The 19,464-nt window shown below is 48.6% G+C and overlaps 1 protein-coding gene across 1 annotated transcript in view; it reads right to left on the bottom strand.

Moving 5' to 3' along the window:
• Positions 1 to 19,464, bottom strand: part of APBB2 (amyloid beta (A4) precursor protein-binding, family B, member 2) — a 256,008-nt gene that overhangs the window by 2,050 nt on the left and 234,494 nt on the right. Inside the window, exons 10-14 of the mRNA XM_006898190.1 lie at positions 13,895 to 14,009; positions 10,393 to 10,480; positions 9,529 to 9,612; positions 8,227 to 8,342; positions 5,671 to 5,850 (exon numbers count right to left, since the gene is read on the bottom strand). Of these exons, the coding sequence (XP_006898252.1) occupies positions 5,671 to 5,850; positions 8,227 to 8,342; positions 9,529 to 9,612; positions 10,393 to 10,480; positions 13,895 to 14,009 (583 nt within the window). The remainder of the gene's footprint in view (positions 1 to 5,670; positions 5,851 to 8,226; positions 8,343 to 9,528; positions 9,613 to 10,392; positions 10,481 to 13,894; positions 14,010 to 19,464) is intronic.

The raw sequence follows: 19,464 nt of genomic DNA, 5'->3' as shown, positions 1-19,464 counted from the left end.
GCTTGCTGCTGAGGGTCAGGGACTGTAGCCTTCAATATGGATTGAGGATCAATATCAAGAAGATAAAGATTCTCACCACTGGGCCAATTGGCAGCATCAGGATGGATGCTGAAGAGATCGAGATTGTTCACAGCTTTAGTTTACTTGGCTCCACAGTCAACACTCTAGGCACCAGTAGTCAGGAAATCAAAAACATATTGCGATGGGAAAGTCTGCTGTTAGGGACCTCTCCAGGGTACTGAAGAGCAATGGTGCCACTCTGGAGACTAAGGTGCGTCTGATACAGGCTTTGGTCTTTGCCATCACTTGTTATGCATCAGAGAGTTGGACAATGACTAGGGACGACAGAAGGAGCATTGATGCCTTTGAGCTGTGCTGGAGAAGAGTACTGAATGCACCACGGACTGCCAAGAAAACAGATTCGTTCTGGAGAGGGTTAAACCAGGCTGCTCTTTGGAGGCAAGGATTTTGGGGCTTCGTCTGACATACTTTGGACATGTTGTAAGGACAGGCAGGTCCTTGGAGAGGGACATCATGCTTGGGAGGGTGGAGGGATGGCACAGGAGGAGAAGGCCCTCTATGAGGTGGATTGATTCAGTGACTGGGGTAATTGGGATGGGTGTGTCAGAAAGAGTGTGATTGGCACAGGATAGAGCAGGGTTTAGGGCTGTTGTACATAGGGTTGCTATGACTCGACGGCAGATAACAACAACAACATAGCCGTCTTGCACATTTTAATTTTCACTTCCAAACATACGACTGACGCTCAATTTCATATGGCAGTCATAAACAATTGAAAAAAAAAATGTGTTTCTAAGGATGGTCATCAATTTAAAAGTGTGCGGCAACATGTTAAACAAAAAGGTAAAACTTACCAAGAATAATTCCAGGGCTGGTTTTTAAAAATCACCTTCATTATTAACAGACCTCACAGTGGCTGTGGAACATGCTGATGTTTCCCCTAAGAATTCTGAAATGCTGATATGGTTAGACATGGTCAGCTGCACCACTGGCCACAGAGTCAGTCCTTGACCATTGCTTCCATCACCTCTGTGTAAGGCATCTTGCATCATAACCAAGGGCAGACACACACACACACACACAGAGTCCAGTGCGGCAGCCTGGGCACTGGACTTGAGGTGAACATCCACCTTTCCTATGCTGTGTTCTTTGGGGAACCATAAATATATGTGACAGGTGGATGGCACAAAGGAGCCTGCTCTGGCCCTTCCAAGTGTGACCAAAATACCTTCAGCTGGGCTTGCCCACAGTACTTCAAGAGACACTTAAAGTTACGTTGATTTCAGAGTAATGCCATTGGTAGTTCAGGTATAGATTGAGAGACTCATGCAGCCCAGAGTCAAGAAGACCGTCAGTGGGTTAGAAACACATGGTTCAAAGTGGCCAAAGGGCCTGGTTTTTCTCAGAGAGCCTCTGACTGTTCCACTGGGCCTCTGCTGCTGTTTGCACCCACGTGATTAACAGCAGCGGAGGCAAATGAACAAAATTCATTCCAAAGAAAGATGATGAGGCCAGGAATCAGAAAATGCACTGCAACCAGTGATAAAGCTAATTACTGAATTGCCATCAGCATTTAAAGGAATAATTAAGGCGGAAAGCCCATTCATTTTTGGATTAAAACCATCTGTTAGGATACATTTCAGTTTCTTAAAATACCTAAACAATCATCCTCCATTTATGCGTGGCTGGGATCGCCCACTTTCTACTTTCTTCTTCACATAATCTTTCCCCTCTCACTTTTCTTATGCTTGTGGGTGGGCTGATTTTGACACTTGGTACCACCCTCACCCCCTACACCCAGCCCTGCTCCTTTATCTTTCGACAGATTTGAGCTTGAATCCTAGCTTCCCACCAATTAAGGGGAAAAGGATACCAGCAAAGGACTGGCGAGAATTAATCAGGACAATGAAGGCACAACGCGGGGACTTTGGACGTTATTCAGTATGTATTCCCACCCTTCTCTCCCTTCATTTCAAAAGTATTTTAAGATAAAACTTCATCGCCTCGCTTTCCTTGCTCCTCATCCTTGCCACTCACAGTCTTCCCTCTTCTTAACTTAGCCTCGTTCCACAGTTGTGTTGGAGAAGAGTACGGAATATCCCACGGGCCGACAAAAGAACAAACAGGACTTGGAGAAAGTGCAGTGAGAGTGACAAGTTCACCTATTTTGGCCACGTTGTTAGGAGCGGCTGGTTCTTGGAAAAAGGAAATCATGCTTGGAAGGTGGAAGGTCTGCGCATGAGAGAAGACGACCCTCAATGAGATAGACTGACATGGTCAGCGACTGTAACAATGGGCTCAAGTTTATCAGAGGTGATGAGGATGGCACAGGCAGGGTTCAGATCCACTGTCCACAGGGTCATTGTGTGCTGGAGTTACCTGCACCCAACAAAGCTGAGAGCTCCCTCAACTTCCCTTCTATCGAAGCCTCTCCACTCTTGGATTCTCAGCACTTTTTCAACTCAACTTCCTGGAGTCAATTCTGACTCGCGGCAACTTGGCTGGGATTCTGAGGTTGTAAACTGCATCAGAAGAAGATTGCCCCTTGTGCTCTCTCAGAGCTGCTGGTGGATTTGAACCCCTGAAGATGTGCAGCCATTGGGCTAGCAGAGCAACGCACTATGGACTAGATTATGCCACAAGATTCCTTTCTGACTTGTTTCAGAGAAACTGTTTCCCCAACCTAAAGGTAAACCCCTCTGTCAGCGCAGTTTTTAGGCTGAGGACGATGAGGCAGCAGAGCTGTTCTGAAGCGGGAACCATATGCAGAAAACTAAGAGCCCAGGACAAGGGGCTCACCTCCATTTGGGTTGCCCCACTATTCCACAAAATCTACACTAACACTTGGCCCACTATTCCACTAAACCTGGTCCAGTCAAGGGTATCCATCCGAATGTTAGTGTGGAGTAGGCTCAAGAGAAAACAGAAATGGAGATGACAAGGACTAGAAAGGATTTCAAGTAAAATAATTAAAGCAATCTGGAAACTCTATGAACTTTGAGAAATGACACTAGTGCTAGAAAGGCTTCAGGTATTTTGTTCATAGAGTCACTATGAGTCACGCTCGACTCGACAGCCACCAACCGCCACCACCACCACCACCAAGTAAGGCCCTAATTCGATTTAGGGCTAAGGTATATCTCTGTCTCTCTCCCCTGTTATTACTCAGGCTTCTTGGGCTATTTGCTCTTTCAGTCCAACACTACACTATTTCATTGCTTATTAGCAAAAGCTAGTATTATATGCTTTTCTTACTGAAACTGGAAACCATGAGAAAACATTTCCACGTTGCTCCTTGTTAATCACCTCCGGTGAGCCATCCAGCATGAATAAGAAGGGTGGTGAGGCAGTGTGGAGAGAACAGAATGAAAGCTAGGTTTGCAGTGTATTTCACGGATTCCTCCTGAGGCGTTTGAAAAAGGCACAGGAGAGAGAGCATCACTGAATCCTTTCCAGAACTATTAATTATGCTGTTTTTTTAAGTACAGAATTGATTCCGAATAGGATCAACCCACGCATGAGCAATAGTTCCCGATTACATATGAAACAAATTAGAGACGTAGGCTTGTTAACTCTCAGGTGTGTGGTACTGCAGCCCATCCTCTCTGTTACGAACCAAATTGTACTCCCCTCTGCCAAGTATGTGCTGAAACCCGAACCCTTATTTCTCCAGGTCTTAGTTTGCTTGGTTTTCTTTGTTATATTAATATTATATGCTGTGGAGTCAGAATCAATTTATAGCTGACTTTTTAGAGGCTGTAAATCGCATGGAAGGGGACTGCTCATCTTTCTCCTGTAGGACGGCTGGTGGACTTGAACCACGTGCCTTTGGGTTGGTAACACAATGTCTTCCCGCTAGTCCACTGTATTAATGAGTCCGTACTCATGGACCCAGTGGACCCACCGCTTGTGAGATGCTCCTGACTCACAGCTGGCCGCTAGTGGGTTTTCAAGTCTGTACATTATTATGGGAGGAAACTGCCCATCTGGCTCTCACTGAGCAGATCACGGATTTGAACCACTGACCTTTCAGTTAGCAACCCAAGACATTACTCACTACGCAATCAGGGCTCCTATTCCAATACAGTGTGTTTCTCAGACACACTCACTTCTGAATGGCTATAATAAAAGAATGTGACGGACTGGCCCACAAATGGGAGGACAGATGCCACAGATCCCCAGACCTCCCAGGGCTACTGGCAGAGGGGCCCATGCAGCCAAAACCTGGATTGGAGTTTTTAGGCTTCAAAACAGAAAAAAAACCCAAATGTTTGTTCCTTAGTGGTATCTGTGTAACAGCAGCACTAGCTAACCAAGACACCTGGGGAGAAGCTGTGCTGCAATCCCAGAGGCCACCAGCTGCTCTGTGGGAGAAAGATGGGCAATCTCTTCCTGTGCAATTAACTGTCTCTGAAAACCTGCTGGAGGGTAAGCTGTGGGTCAGTTCCAACTCCACCGTACACAGCAACGACAACAAAGAGAAAGAATTATCTCTAAGTTTTCATGTCTAATAAATGTAAGGTGCTCAATAAACAGGGTTCCCAGATGCTCTTTAGTGCTCCTGGAGTCTGCAGGATCTAGTGTTGGGGCGCTAGCTTCTTTCTCCCAGGTGTCCTGGCCTTTTGAGATGTTGTAGTTGTTGTTACTGTTAGGTGCTGTCATACGACTTCGACTCACTGCAACCCTGTGAACAACAGCCCTGAACCCTGCCCATAGTGAGCCAATCTCACCATCTCTGACAACCCGACCCCACTGCCACAGTAACTGTCAATTTCCCTCATCCGGGGTCTTCCTTTCCTGCGCTGTCCCTCCACCCTTCTGAGCACGATGTCCTTCTCCAAGGACTGGTCTGTCCTGGCCATGTGCCCAAAGAATGTGAAACGGAGCTTCAACTCCTATGCCCTGAGGAGCAAACTCAGTTTCACCCTCTCTAGGACTGACTTGTTTGTTCTCTTGGCAGTCCAGAAGAATTGCTTATTACAATGTATTATTTCCATAGGAATGAAGGTGTTAGAAAGTAAAGCATTCCTTTAGAAATGTGACTTTTTCCTCTCTCTCTCTCTAAAATAGTCAACTAAGGATTGTTGTTGTTGTTATATGCCATCGAGTCGTTTGCGACTCATAGCGACCCTATATACAACAGCCCTAAACCCTGCTCTATCCTGCGCCAATCTCATTGCCTCTGACAAACCCATCCCGAGTACCTCAGTCACTGAATCAATCCACCTCATAGAGGGTCTTCCCCTCCTGCGCTGTCCCTCCACTCTACCCAGCATGATGTCCCTCTCTAAAGACCTGTCTCTCCTTACAACATGTCCAAAGTATGTCAGATGAAGCCCCAGAATCCTTGCCTCCAAGGAGCAGCCTGGTTTAATTCTCTCTACGATGAATCTGTTTGTTTTCTTGGCAGTCCATGGTACATTCAATACTCTTCTCCAGCACCACAGCTCAAAGGCGTCAATTCTCCTTCTATCCTCCCTAGTCATTGTCCAACTCTCTGATGCATAACAAGTGACTGCAAAAACCATGGCCTGTATCAAGAATGAAAAAGTATTTAAATATTTACAATGGTCAGTGTAGGGTTATATTTCAGTTCTCACTCCTGGGGTCCAGAAGGCAAGGCAGCGTTGGAGACCCCGGGGCACTCACCATGCAGGCGGCCTGGACCGCCTCCGACACGCTGGCTGCATTGGGCTCACACCAGAACACGTGGCACTCAAAGCGCTGGTTCCCAGTGTCCATGATGAAGGCAAATGTGTGGACGTCCTTCCCGACGCCCATGAATGACAGGAAGCGCACGCGACACTCCACGAGGATGTCCTCTTCACTCTGCAAGAGACCGTGCTCAGTGTCCACCCGTCCCTGGAGCCTGTGGACAGCGCCCCCACACGCTGTCGGACCTCACAGCCTCGGACCAGGTGGGCCGGATGCAGCAGTGTGACCAGCCTCAGTTCACAGGAGATGAGTGTCCTTCCAGAAGGGCAAACTCGTGCATGTGCCTGGAGTGGCCCTTACCGCTGTCGCCCCTCGTGCTGGCTTTTCACTGTGCTCTGACTGCCTGGCTGTGTAACTGTGTGTGTCTGTCACCACTCCACGCTGAGCCTGTGGGCTCCCTGTGGGCACGGGCGATGCCGTTTACACTTCCTACCTACCACACAGGGCACCTGGGCCTCCCTGAGCCTACAGGGAGCCCCAGGGAACAAGAGGAAAGGACCTGTGATATCGCTTTTATCCAGGTCCTGCCCAAGCTGAAAGGCACATGGACCACCTTTCCGTCTAAAGTTAGGTAAACAGTCACCAAATCAGCCAAAGGTTGTCAAATCTTATGTGTAAGGACACAGTCTGTTATATACAGGATCACTGGGAGTCACGTTTGACCTCACATAACCATCATCTCTACAGACACACACGTATGTACTTATGTATGTGTACACACACACACACACGGGAGCTCTGGTGGCATAGTGGTAATGGAGTTGCACTGCCAAACTAAAGGCATGTGGTTCAAATCCACCAGCTGCTCTGCAGGAGAAAGATGGGCGATTTCCTCCCATGTGATTTACTGCCTCAGGAACCTGCTGGAAGGTCAGCTGTGTGTTGGTTCCAACTTGAAGGTACATAACTACAACAACACTCTAACACACACACACACACACACACATCCATAAACACAGAGATACACAAGTGTCCACACACAAACATGTATGTACACATATGTTCATACACACACGTACATAAACACATATGCACACACGTGTCCATATATAGACACATATGCATGTTTTCTTTTTGGACTGGCCTATGGGGCAGTCTAAGGAACTGCTCAGGACTCATTTTCATGGTCTGAACACCACATCCTATGTAATGATCATGTGCAACACTCTAGTGGCTTAGTGGTAAGTGGCTGCGCTGCCAAGCCAAAGTCATACAGTTCGAATCCACCAGTTACTCTGTGGGAGAAAGATGAGAAATCTCCTCTGTGGTTAACTGCCTTTGAAAACCCACTGGAGCGTCAGCTAAGGGTTGGTTCAGACTTGCCATTACACAACAAGAACCCAGAATGTAGACATTTGTTTGGACCATTGGCATCTTGTCTCAGGTGAGGCTCACTGAAATGTCTGAGCCCAGAGCCAACATCCAAGCCCATGTGAGGAAAGACTTGCTCTCAGGAACTCACGGGGACTGGGGACGACACCTCCTGTATGGCAGATGCTATGAGAATGTCTAACAGGCAGCCCTGACCTCGTCGGAGGGGCCGGAAGGGCTTCTTGGAAGAGATGATTTAGGTGTGATCAAGGGTAAGGGCTAGGTGGCAGACACCAGAGGAGAGCCTGTGCAAGGACCCAGCTGAAAAGGCCGAGGACCTGGGTGCTGGGAGAACTGTGAACCTTTTAGAACCTCAGGCTTCGGGGAAACTGGGGTCAAGAGGCATCTGTCAACTTGGCATGAGTGCAAAGAGGTGGAAAAGTGCTACGCTGGCAGGATTTGAATCCCAGCCCTGCTACTTTGCTGCTGTGTAATCTTAGACAAGTTACACAACCTCTCTGTGCTTCTGCAAGCACAAGATGGGCATGATTTGGGTTTAGGCTAATGCTGGCCACTCTCTAGATGAGTGATGGCCCCTGCTACTGAAGGAACCCCCCACCAACCTTCTGTAACAGGTGGAAGTTGTGCTGTCAAGTGAGAAATGACTCAGCTGACCCTTCAGTGTGTTTCCAGAGGCTGTAAGTCACAGTGTAGGAGACTGCTCATCTTTCTCCTTCAGAGCAGCTGGTGGATTTGAACCTCCTCCCTGTGGGTTGGCAGTACAACTCCTTACCCATGAGGCCATCTCATAAAGCACAACCATAGACAAAAATTACCCAGTTAATTCTGGAGCTGAGAATCAAAACCAAAAACCCCCAACAGTGTCACACCACCATCTGAGGCATATTCAGGAAGAAAGAAATCAGGGGGCTCAGAAGAGATGCTTTTGAGTGTATGGTGGCCAAGGTGTGCACAGATGAGGATACACGCAGAGATTAAAATAATTTTTTAAAAAAGAAATTGTAGGCCTCAGATTAAAATAATTTTTTAAAAAAGAAATTGTAGGCCTCAACGCCCTAGGAGGTAAAGCTTGGCTCTGTTTCTAAGCTCAGGGAAGGGAACTATATCCAAATCTTTAGTACCTCAGAAAGGCCAACGGCAACCACTATCCCAGCTTACTTTTTCACTGATGACAGTCACCGTAGCATCGGCGACATTCATGTTCACCGATGGCCAATCCTCCTGGTTGGATGAGGTCATGAGATTTTCTATGGCACTGTTCAGGGTATCCATTCCTGCGGAGGGAAGAGAGAACTGAAACGAGTCCTGGAGCTATTTATCACTACCCATCACTTAGTCACAGCACACTGTGGCCTTTCTCCCAGCTCTGGAAGGCAAGACACTCAAGACAGAGTTGTCCTTAGTGGAATTTTCTGAAATGAACCTAAACCTTTCATTTTCACAGGGATCCCCCCCAATAAAACAAGGACGCGTCAGCAAGGAGGTTCATGAACGCCTCCAGAGATAGAAAATGGGCGATGTCATTTCCAATCAGACCATCACATCCATGTCTCCCCAAACATCCCCCCTGTGTATCAACGATCCCCCCAAGTGTTTACACGAGTACTGAAGCAAACAAATTCTGTCTTTTTCTAAGCGGGGAGCCTTGGGGCAGAGACCCAGCTCTTTTCTCTGCTCAGTTATTTAAGTAAGACAAACGTGGAAGACACTTTCACATGGACACTATGGACTGCCTGCTGGTCTTTCCTGAAGCCTTTTCTAGTACGGCTTTCCTTGCAACTCGCTACAGCCAAGCATTAAGATCTGTCACTGAGATGTGAGCTTTGGGGGGGTCCCCCGGTCCCCCGCCTCCTGAGGTTCATCCTTAGAAGGAGAGCAGGAGGTCCATGCTGCAGTCCTTGCTCTGGGTCCCCCAGCTGACCAGCAGCCTAACCTCAGCGCTGGAGGCCCCATGTTGAGACAGGTGGAGCCTTCGACCACCTGCATTTCTAGGCTGGTGGGCGTTGGAGGAACCCATGTCTATCTAAACAAGTCTCTGCATGCTCCGGGATACATGTGATTGGTTCAGCACTCAGCTGCTTAACGAAAGGCTGAAGGTTCAAGTCTACCCAGAGGCACTTGGAAAGTAAGTCATGGTGATCTACTTCTGAAAAATCAGCTATTGAAAATAGTTCTGCTCTGATGTGGCGTTGCTCAGGGTTGGAATGGACTCGGGAGCAACTTGCTTCTTTTTTTTCCCATTCTTGGGACCACACGTCAAGCAGCTGAGCGTGTCCTCTATTGCTCCAGTGACTGTTTGCATATTCCCGCCAGGACAGTGCCAGGGTGCGATTCAAGCAGCAGCAGCAGCAGCAGCAGCAGCAAGGGGGTAAAGCAAGAGTCCCCGCCCTCCGAGCAGGGCAGGCGCTTCCCAGGAGCTGCCAAGCGCATGCCAAGAGAAGACGTAAGTGTATTACTTACCGACTGGCTTATCCACAGGCAGCATGCCCAGGTACTGCACGTGGAACTTCTGGACCAGCTCCGTCTTTGGTGTTGGAAAATCTACTACAGGGAACAAAAACAACACATCTTTCTCAGTGGTCCCGGTGCGTACATAAGAAAGCCGTTTCTCTCGGCCTCCTGAAACGCCCAGGACGCCATCTGTGCCAGGTGTCCCCAGTGCCTGGAGAGAAGCGTGCCCGTGGTTCTCTGAGAACAGCATCACGTGTTCCAGGCCCCGAGGCTGCTGGCAGTCTCATTCTCATTCTGCTCTCATTTCCAGGGAGGAAAGCGGCTGTCTGAGAGCAGGAGCTGGGATCTGTGTGTGAACACTGTTACTGCCTTTTGATGTGCGCTAAGTAACAGCTTCTGATGTCCTATCTGTGAGGTGTGGTTACTGCCTGAGGTCATCACGACGAACACAATCAGAGAAAAAAAGAAAAATAACTAAAGAAAGGGCCCCAAAGTCATCCCTTAATTCAGGCTGCATGTGAGGGATAAAAGCAACAGAAATAATGTTGTGGTTACCGCTGGGGGGTAATATAATCACAAAGAACACAATCAGAGAAAAGAGGAAAATAACTAAAGAAAGCGCCCAAAGTCATCCCTTAACTCGGGCTGCATGTAAGGGGAAAAACCACCAGAAACAACATTCTCTCACGGTACTGACATCAGCAAGGGCTCACCCTGTGACTCATCCTGCTCACCAAGACCCTAGGGGGCTGCAGGACCCCCAGTGGATGCTCAGCCCGTGTGCTGAGGATGAGCAGGGACACTCCTGAGATCGCTCTGCAAAGTTGGCACCCTCAGGGCCCCGGTGAAGAGGGAAGCTGCCACCCGTCTTACCTTGCAGAGGAACATCGAGATTCACATTGGTCCTCTCCTGTAAGGAACTGCAGGCCAAGGCTTTGGCATGCTTCCGTTCGGCCATAATCTACAGATGAAGGCAACACACACAGAGCTTAGGTTCACGGTCACAGGCTCCGTGTCTTCAGCTGTTCCTACGCCGGCGTTTGTTTCTCAGTTCTACGGATTTCAATTCTACTACGATGACGCTTCATTCTATTACTCTGGTAGCCCATGCCCTATGTCTCTGCCCTCCTTATTTTATGAAAACTTGTAAAGGGATGACATGCATGTGATTATTTCTCAAATAAATAGCTGTCTCTGAATTGTTGAGCATTTATTTTCTCAACTCAAGTGGTTCCAAACACTGCTGCTGATCCCCCAGCCCAATCTCCCTACTTATGCGGGGGACCTGCTGGCCACTGTGATCAGTCCAATCGAGTGCAGATGCCGACTTTCAGTGCCTTCTTCTCTGGACAGACACGTTACCTGATTCAATTCCACTTCCACCATTTACAAACTGTGTGACCTTGGGCAAGCCACCTGACCTCTATGTGTGTCATGTGATCATCTGCAAATGGTATGATAAGAGTGTCATTGTCATAGGGCTGTCATGAGGATTAAACAAGTGACTTTACACCAAATCAGGGTGTGGTGTCAGAAACTTTAAAAACTGGCTTTTCTATTCATTGCATTAGCCCCCACTGGAGGCTTGGTCTCCAGGTATCTTAACTGTGGACACATGGTCTTACAATCATCAACAGCTGTGGGACCAATATAAAAGAGCCCTTTCCACACTGTGAAAGATGGTGGTGGAGGTGGGTGAAGAGACTGGCAAAGTGTAGTCAGAGAAATCACAGTTAAAGGTTTTGTTTGCTGGATGATTGAAGGAAAAGGTGACTTGTAACAGCTCCAAGATAGTGTGCTGGGTGATTGAGGAGACCAGAGGTGCATGGTGGGTTTATGGATTGCAAGAAATCCATTGAGCTTTGACTCCAAAAGTAACTCACATCTCCATGCCAGCCTAAACTTCTCATTCCAGGTAGAAAGAAAGTTAACACCCTCAACAGGTCCAGTCCTCTCATCTCCCAATCTGTAACTGAAACAGTGGGCAAGAAGGCTGCTTATAAAAAAAACCCCTCTAATCTTTCTTGAGCACTTAACTCTATACCAAGGACCCTGGGTGGCACAAATGATTTGTATTTGACTATGAATCCGAAGGCTGAAGGTTCAAACCCCCACCCAGTGGTGCCATGGAAGAAAGGCCTGGTGACTGCGTCTGTAATAAAACCCCAGGGAGTAGTTCTATACCGCCGTAATGCACAGGGCTGGCATGCACTGGGAACTTCTCAAGGCCAATGGGTTTGGTCTCTGTTACTCTGTGCCAAGCCATGTTCTGAGGACTATACACCACAACACACAAGGGCATGAATCTTTCTGTTTTGGTCTCTGCTGCAGCCCAGTGTCTGGCACACAAATGGTGCTCCATAGCACTGCTGTGTGAGTGAACCAAAAATGAAGCCAAATAGCGCACGCCATGCTGCACGTGGGGGCAGCAGGTGCATCCATGCCCCAGCCCCATAATCACAAGACCACAGCATGGAACAGAGATGGTACGCTCCAGACCAGCCCCAGCCCCATAATCACAAGACCACAGCATGGAACAGAGACGGTACACTCCAGACCGGCCAGCCCGTGATGAGCATCACAGCAAGGCTACTGTCCTCCTTGGTTTGGGGGCTGGAGAGCTCTCTTCTTGCCCCTTCTGCAGGCTCTGTGACGTCCACTGTCTCTCTCCTTGCATGCTCAGATACAGGACTGGGCCATGCCCAGCCTCCTTAGCTCAGGAGGATATGGGGGAAATGAGGCTGGGGCCTGATCTCAGCCTCAAACCAGAAAAGTGACATTCAACAAGGTGATGGCTAAGTGCTACATTGCTATTTGGTAAATTATAAAGGGGGAGAAAGGGAAGTGGCTGGAGAAGTCATTTTGAAAGTATTCTGCAGAGTTTGGTCAAGTACCACCTGCACGCACACCAGGAGGTGATATGGGATGCTGATAATATTAAAAAAAACCCCAAGACTGTACTCTTGGAAGTCAAAGGGAGAGCAGCTCTCGTCTGTTCCTGGCTGGCTCACTTCTGAATAATGTGTCCACCAGGGGGACACCAACCATGGTGTGCCCACTGGGGACGCTCAGGAGCCGGGGTACCACGTGACATGAAGCAGCCGCAGATACTAGAGAAAGGAGGGATTAGAAGCAGGAAGCCTCGACATCAGGTGTTTGTTGACTGCCTCTAAAACACATCCAGCAAGAAGACAAGTTGAATGGAGTCTTGTCTGTTGCTGTAGCAGTTGGCAGGTCTCACCTGAATATAAAGAGGTTCTAAAGCCCCCTCACTGTTGGTGAGTCGGACCCAACTCCTAGCTGACCTTCCATGAGATTAGGTTTGTGAGGCTGTGAAGTACACGGACCGTGCACTATGGGCGGCATCAGCAGGGCTCCCTACACCGAGCTGCTCTCTCACTAACTCAGAGTTTGAACCAGCTGACCCTCCAGCGGGCTTTCCGAGACAGTAAACAGCACAGGAAGACATTACCCACCTTTCTTCTCCCTTGGAACAGCTGGTGGACTTGAACCACTTGCCTTTGGGTTGGCAGTGCAACTCTCTATATACCAAGTTCTAGGGAAGAGGAACGCTAACAGCCAGAGCTTCCCAGTGGTAAAGCGGCCTCTTGAAATGTCAGAAGCCTTGGCATGGAGGTGCCGGGCAGAGGATACAGGGATCAGCACTGGGAACAGCGTGCTGGGTGACAGATGGAAGTGGCACTGGTGATGTCAGGCCCTCTGTTCAGAGGAAAGACGTCAGAGACTCTGTGACTCAAGTGGGACCCTCTAGCATGAGACAGTGGCTGCAGCCCCACCGCAGCGCTGCCAGGAGTCTCCAGGAGCTGATGTGAGAGCCCATGACATCCAGCAGGTGTTCAAGGTGACACCCAGCTGTCTGCACTTCCAGACACCCTGCGGGTCTGTCCTCCTTGCCTTTCCACCTGCTTTCATGGTCTGCTGAAGTGGCCTTGTCCGAGAATGCTGGCCCTGACTCCCCTTCACTGTCCAGCTGTGTCCCCCTTCCTGCCATTGCTCTGCCCCTCTCATACCTCCACAATGGGGCTGGACGTCAACAGATAACAAGTGCTGTTGTCCAGTGATGCTGTCCAGTGTCATCTGGTGATGCTGACTGGACCAGCACCTGCTGCATCCCCCTGAGCTTGGTTCAGGGGTAGCAGGCCCACGTCTAGCCTTTTCTCACTGCTCTACCAAGGAGGGGGTCAGCATGCCCACCTCCTGCCCTTTCTCACTGCTCTGCCCAGTAGGCATTCAGATGTGTACCTCCTGCCCTTTCTCACCACTCTGCCCGGTGCGGGGTCGGCATGCCCACCTCCCGCCCTTTTCCCACCCCACTGCCTGCTCAGCAGGGCCTCTGCACAGTGACCCACCCTACCTTGGAACAGATTTCGTGGAGACTCGTGGCGATGGCTTTTGCTGGCGTGTCACATCGAAAGACATGACATTTCAGAATTCTTGTATCTTTGTCCCTTGCCACGTAAGCAAAATCCCTGTGCAAAGAAAATGTGCCTGGATGTTAGAAACGGCAGGTTTCCCCCATGCACACCCTGCTTCTATGGGAGTTAATGGAGCTAGCAGTCAGCAGGGCAGGGGCAAACAGTGGATGCATGAGTTATGGGACAAAATTGCATTTCAAAGGCTCCCTGACACGGAGGAGCGGTTTCCTATGGCTCGTATCCGGGGTGAATTCATTTCTCTGCAAAATGACGATAATGCACTTCCAAATCTACTCTGCCAAACTCATCAAAGAATCGTGAGGAGATCTTCTATCTAGCGTAATAACAAGTGTTATGTTACAAATGTTATGAGCGCAGGATGGAAAATAGGCTTGGGATGAGCATGAATTTTCATGAGCGATACAATGACACACACACACACACACACACACACACACACACACACAGCAGTGTAGCCAAGGCAAAACAATGGGCTTGATGGGTGAACACGTGCACAGGGAACGGATCTGACCCACAGCTGCTGGAGGCAGGTGACAGGCAAGTCACCGGGCAGGCAGGAACACAGCGGCCTGGGGCCTGAAGTCCTATCAGAGGCCTGTGATTCCGCTCAATACTGTCACATTCAGATGGCAGCGACATCACTGTCGTTAGTGCTGGGTCTCAGTGTCCGATTCACTGACTGAAAAGACACCAAGAGTGATGTGACACTGCTTGGAAACCCCACGCAGTTCAGTGGAGAGGCTCACTGCTGTGATTGGAGGGTGGTGGGTTCAAATGTAGAGATCAAAGTGTTGATGAAAAATAAATGCCCAGATAAATCCCTCTGGTGAAGAACCCCAGTGGTTTCTTTGCATCTGGAGGCAGCAAGCAGAACGACATATGAACTTCTTTTTATTTGTTAACAGCTCTTTCTAAACTCTAAAAACTACTTTGCCCACGATCATCCTAGTTCCCTTGGGAAGCATGATGATCTATCCACTGGTGGCAACCTGCCATCATGAAGTTCTGGTCAGAAAAGATGGAGCTCAGGAGAGGGAGACTCCAGGAGACACAGGTGGGCTGGCCAGCAAAGATGTCCCTCTAACCCTTGCCATCTTCCCAAAGCCACCACACCACAGGGACCCAAAGGCCCCCTCCAGGCTAGGGGGCATATTTATCTGCCTGTCCGAGGCACAATCCACTCAACCTGTCCTCATCTGGTCTTCCCCACCTTCCGTTTCTTCCTCATATTCCAGCTCAGTTGATGCATCCATACTAGGACCAGTAGGTCTCCTCAACTCCACCTCCATCTTCGTATCCAATTCCCAAGTCTGTCCTGTTTTGTCTGTCCTACTGCTGCTGCACCGCCAACCTGAAGGCATGTAGTTTCAATCTACCAGCTGCTCTCTAAGGGAAAGATAAGAAATCTCCTCCTGTGTGCTTTCCTGCCTCTGAAAACCCACTGGAGGGTCAGCTGGGGGTCAGTTCCAATTTAATGGTACATAGTAACAAAAACAACTGCCACTCAGATGTTCCAGGCCGGATTTCACCTGTCTCTGCTATCTTCTTCCTATGTCTCTGCTGTTTGGGCTCAGCTGAAGCTGGTAAGGCCACCTCTGAGCCACCTGGTGAGATGAGCGCCTCTTCCAGGAGTCCCTGTACATGTTACATGTTCCTAAAGGCACTGTGTCTCCTTGTGTGTGTGTTGTCCCCACAACTCAGGAGAGGGTCCACGAAGATGTTGTGTGCCTTACTCATCTCCTAGTCCAGGTCTGGACATGGCAGGTGCAAATAAAAATGTTGCTGAGTGCTCCTTCCTTTCTTTTTAATTTTTTTTTTATTTTAAAGTTTTTGTGTGTGTACTGTTAAACTGGATCTGAATGGTACAGGAGGGGACTGCCCCTCCTTCTCAGCAGCGCATCTGGTGGATTTGAACCCCAGACCTCAGGGATTACAGTGCAGCTTCTTGCCACTAGGCCACCAGAGCTCCCTGCTCCTTCACCAGTTGTGTGGCTGGGAACATGTCAGAGTGAAGAGCTGGGCCCAGCCCTTGAGCAGCGAGCACTTTGGAGTCCTGCCCACTGTTCTCCAAGGCTCTTCCACATTAACCTGAACCACCATCAAGGCAACATATTACTTACAAAAGAAATGAGGAGGACTCACTCTTGGAGATTATCCCGAAGGGAAGCCCAGCCTTCTGTCCCCTGGGGCCTTGGTACCGTCCTAGATGGATCATAAATAGGGAGCTCTGGTAGCTTAGTGGTAAGGAACTGGGCTGCCAATGCAAAGGTGTGCAGTTCAAATCTACTAGTTGCTCTACCAGCTGAAGAAAGATAAGTGACCTCCTCCCATGTGATTTACTGACTCTGTGAACCCACTGGACAGTCTGCTAAGGGTTGGTTCCAACTCAACGGTGCGCAACAAACAAAATTTGTTCCTTCGTCCCCTCCTTCATCAGTGCTCTGAGAAGCTCTTCTCTAGAAAGTGGGGTTACCAAACCCACTCAGCACCATTCTCTTCCTCACTGGGTGATCATCACAGAGTTCCTTTTGCACTGTCCAGAGATCACACCTCTATTCCAAATGGAGAGTTCTCTAGTGGCCTAATGGAGAGGGTGTTATGCTTCTAACTCAAAGGTGAGCAGTTTAAATCCACTCCCAGCTGCTGCTAAGGGGAAAGATGGGTAATCTCTTCCTGTGTGATTTATAGCCTCTGAAAACCCTCCCAAGGGTCAACTATGAGTTGGTTTCAATGCGACAGCAATGACTTAAGCTGCTGACTCCATGTGGACTAGGAACACAGTCTGCCTCACTGCTTCAGCCCCTGAGACCTTGCTTGTGTCTAAACTCCTTGGAAGTTACTCCGTGGGGCTCCAAGGAACTCTGGTGGCCTAGTGGTAAGAAGCCGTGCTGCAAACCCAAAAGCATGTGGTTCAAAGCCATCAGCTGCTCCAAGGGTGGGGGGGGGAGGGGGAGAGAAGAGAGATTTCCTCCCGTGCAATTTACCACCTCTGAAAACTAGCTGGAGAGGCAGCTATGGGTCTGTTCTGATTCGACGGCAGAGAACAACTGGAGTTCTTAGTGTTAATAAGTCTGTCCCCCCAGCATAGGTGATTTGGTGCTGTTCACGGGATAAGGATTCAAGCAGCTCAAATTCCAGCATCATCACTAGTTCCACCTAGCCATCAGCCTTGGGCTTTAAAATTTTAAAAAAAATAATAAAGTATTTCCAAGGCCCCTGTCAGCTCCACCATCCTGTGGTGTAAGCTTCTGAGATTCCTCACCCTCCACTATTATAGACAAGCCTAGGTCACCATTCCAAGGTGACCAGCAGGGTGGATGAAAGAGGCCATGGTCAAGACTCAATGGATCTTCTCTAACAAACTTCAGTCTGTGTCCTCTATTTAGTCACATGTAACCTCTTAGGAACATTTAAAAAAAATAATCTTACTATTAACCTTCCTTTTCCTCTGGCTCCAGGGAAAGAATACCTCAAAGGCGGCCATATGGAACTCACATCTCCCCCAGAGGAGGGCTCAGGAGCCCCTGGCTTTGTTTGGGGGAGTCCGGTAACTGTTTTCAGTCTTAGCATTTCCTTTTTACGCTCAGGTGCTAGCTAACTGATCAGGAAAGAACAATCTGTTGCCGCTGACAGTGGAGGAGTGTGGAAGCAGGCTCCTGGGGGAATTCATCCCTGTCCCGGAAGACAAGTTGTCTCCTTTGCTCACTGTCAAGGTCATAAGAGGTGCATGTCTCCTGGTTTATGCCCATGAAATATATCACGAGGCACCCTAAAATAGCGAAGAACCCCAAACTAGGAGGAGTGGAGGAGGAGAAAGCAGCGAGGCCTCCCTTCCTCAGCAGACACGCTGAGCAACTTCATCTACAAAGAAATAGATGCCTGATCTAATCTCATTATGATTCAGACAGAAATCCAAGTATCTCTCAACTGATGATCTGAGAGCTTGGCTTTTCCTCTCTTGATTTATGAAAAAGGCACCATGGCAGACAGAACCATGACCCCCAAAGACGATCATGTTTGAATCCCCTGAATCTATGTTACCTCACACACAAAAGGTACTTGATTGCAGATTTTGAGATGGAGAGATTATCTTAGATTATGCAGGTTGTTGTGAGTTATTGAATTCGGAATTCTGATTTGACCCCATGAGTGCGGAGAATTGCTCCATTAGGTTTTCAAGAAGTGGATGCCAGTCCTGCCTTTCCAGGTGCCTTTGAACTGCCAACCTTTTGGTTGACAGTCCAACACTTAGCCATGTGCGCCCCTGGGAGCCCTTGGATATCCAGACAGGTCCCATACCATCACTGGGTCCATAAAAGGGAGACAAGAGAGTTTGCCAAAAGTGGACATAATGGCAGATACATAGATCTGAGAGAGAACAAGATTTGGAGAGCTCATCTGATTGATATGTGATGGCTCTGAACATGGAGCAAGTCAAAGTATGCAGGCAGCCTCTAGAATGAACTAGTCCTGGCAACACTTTGATCTCAACATGCAAATGCCACCTGAACTTCTGAACCTCAGAAATGCATGGTAAAACCCTTGTGTTTTAACTCTTTAAATGTGTAGGAATCTGTTGTAGTACAGACATCACAAATTATTCTCTCACAACAGGCTTTTCCACAATACAAGTCATGATAAGTCAAGGTTTTAGAGCAACCAGTTAAGATACGTTTGTATTTGATTCTGAACCATGACTTATATTTTGTTAAAAAAAGATACTTCATTCAATTCCACAAACCTCTTCCGAGCCTGTACCATGCTCCAGGTACGAAGACTGCAAACACAGACAGATGTTCTAGCCAGAGCAGATGAGATGTTGTTGTTGTTAGGTGCTGATGAGTTGAGTATGATTCATTGTGACCCTGTGATCAATAGACTTATAGAACCTGAACCCTATCCCGTCCTAACAAACAGATAAGTCTTGGAAAAGGTAACTGAAGTGCTCCTTGGAAGCAAGGATGGTGAAGCTTCATCTCTTATACTGTGAACATGTTGGTAGAGGAGGCTATTACTCGGAAACAAGACATCATGCTTGCAAAGCTGGGGCAGCATCAGAGAGGAAGGAGTCCAACAAGGTGGACTGACATGGTGACTGCAGCAATGGGCTCAAACGTGTCAGAGACGATGAGGATGGCACAGGTCAGGTAGGTCGTGCCTTCTCAGCTGCATCTTCAAGAACAGTTGGGATCAAGCCAAGAAGGACAATGGGAGTTTCAGGAAACATGAAATTAGCACGAGCCTCTGAATGGACTTGAACTTCCAACTTTCTAGGTAGCTGCTGAGCATCTTAACCATTTATATTACCTAAACCCAGGGCAAACCTACTGCCTTTGTTGTTGTTATGTGCCGTCGAGTCGCTTGCGACTCATAGCAACCCTATGTACAACAGCCCTGAACTCTGCTCTATCCTGTGCCAATCGCACTGTCTCTGACACTCCCATCCCGATTACCCCAGTCACTGAATCAATCCACCTCATAGAGGGCC

This window comes from Elephantulus edwardii, unplaced genomic scaffold (genome assembly GCF_000299155.1).
Source record: "Elephantulus edwardii isolate Elephantulus edwardi_28Jun2011 unplaced genomic scaffold, EleEdw1.0 scaffold00222, whole genome shotgun sequence".
Lineage (NCBI taxonomy): Eukaryota > Metazoa > Chordata > Mammalia > Macroscelidea > Macroscelididae > Elephantulus > Elephantulus edwardii.
The sequence above is the reverse complement of the archived record's forward strand: the minus strand, read 5'-3'. Positions and strand labels throughout refer to the sequence as shown.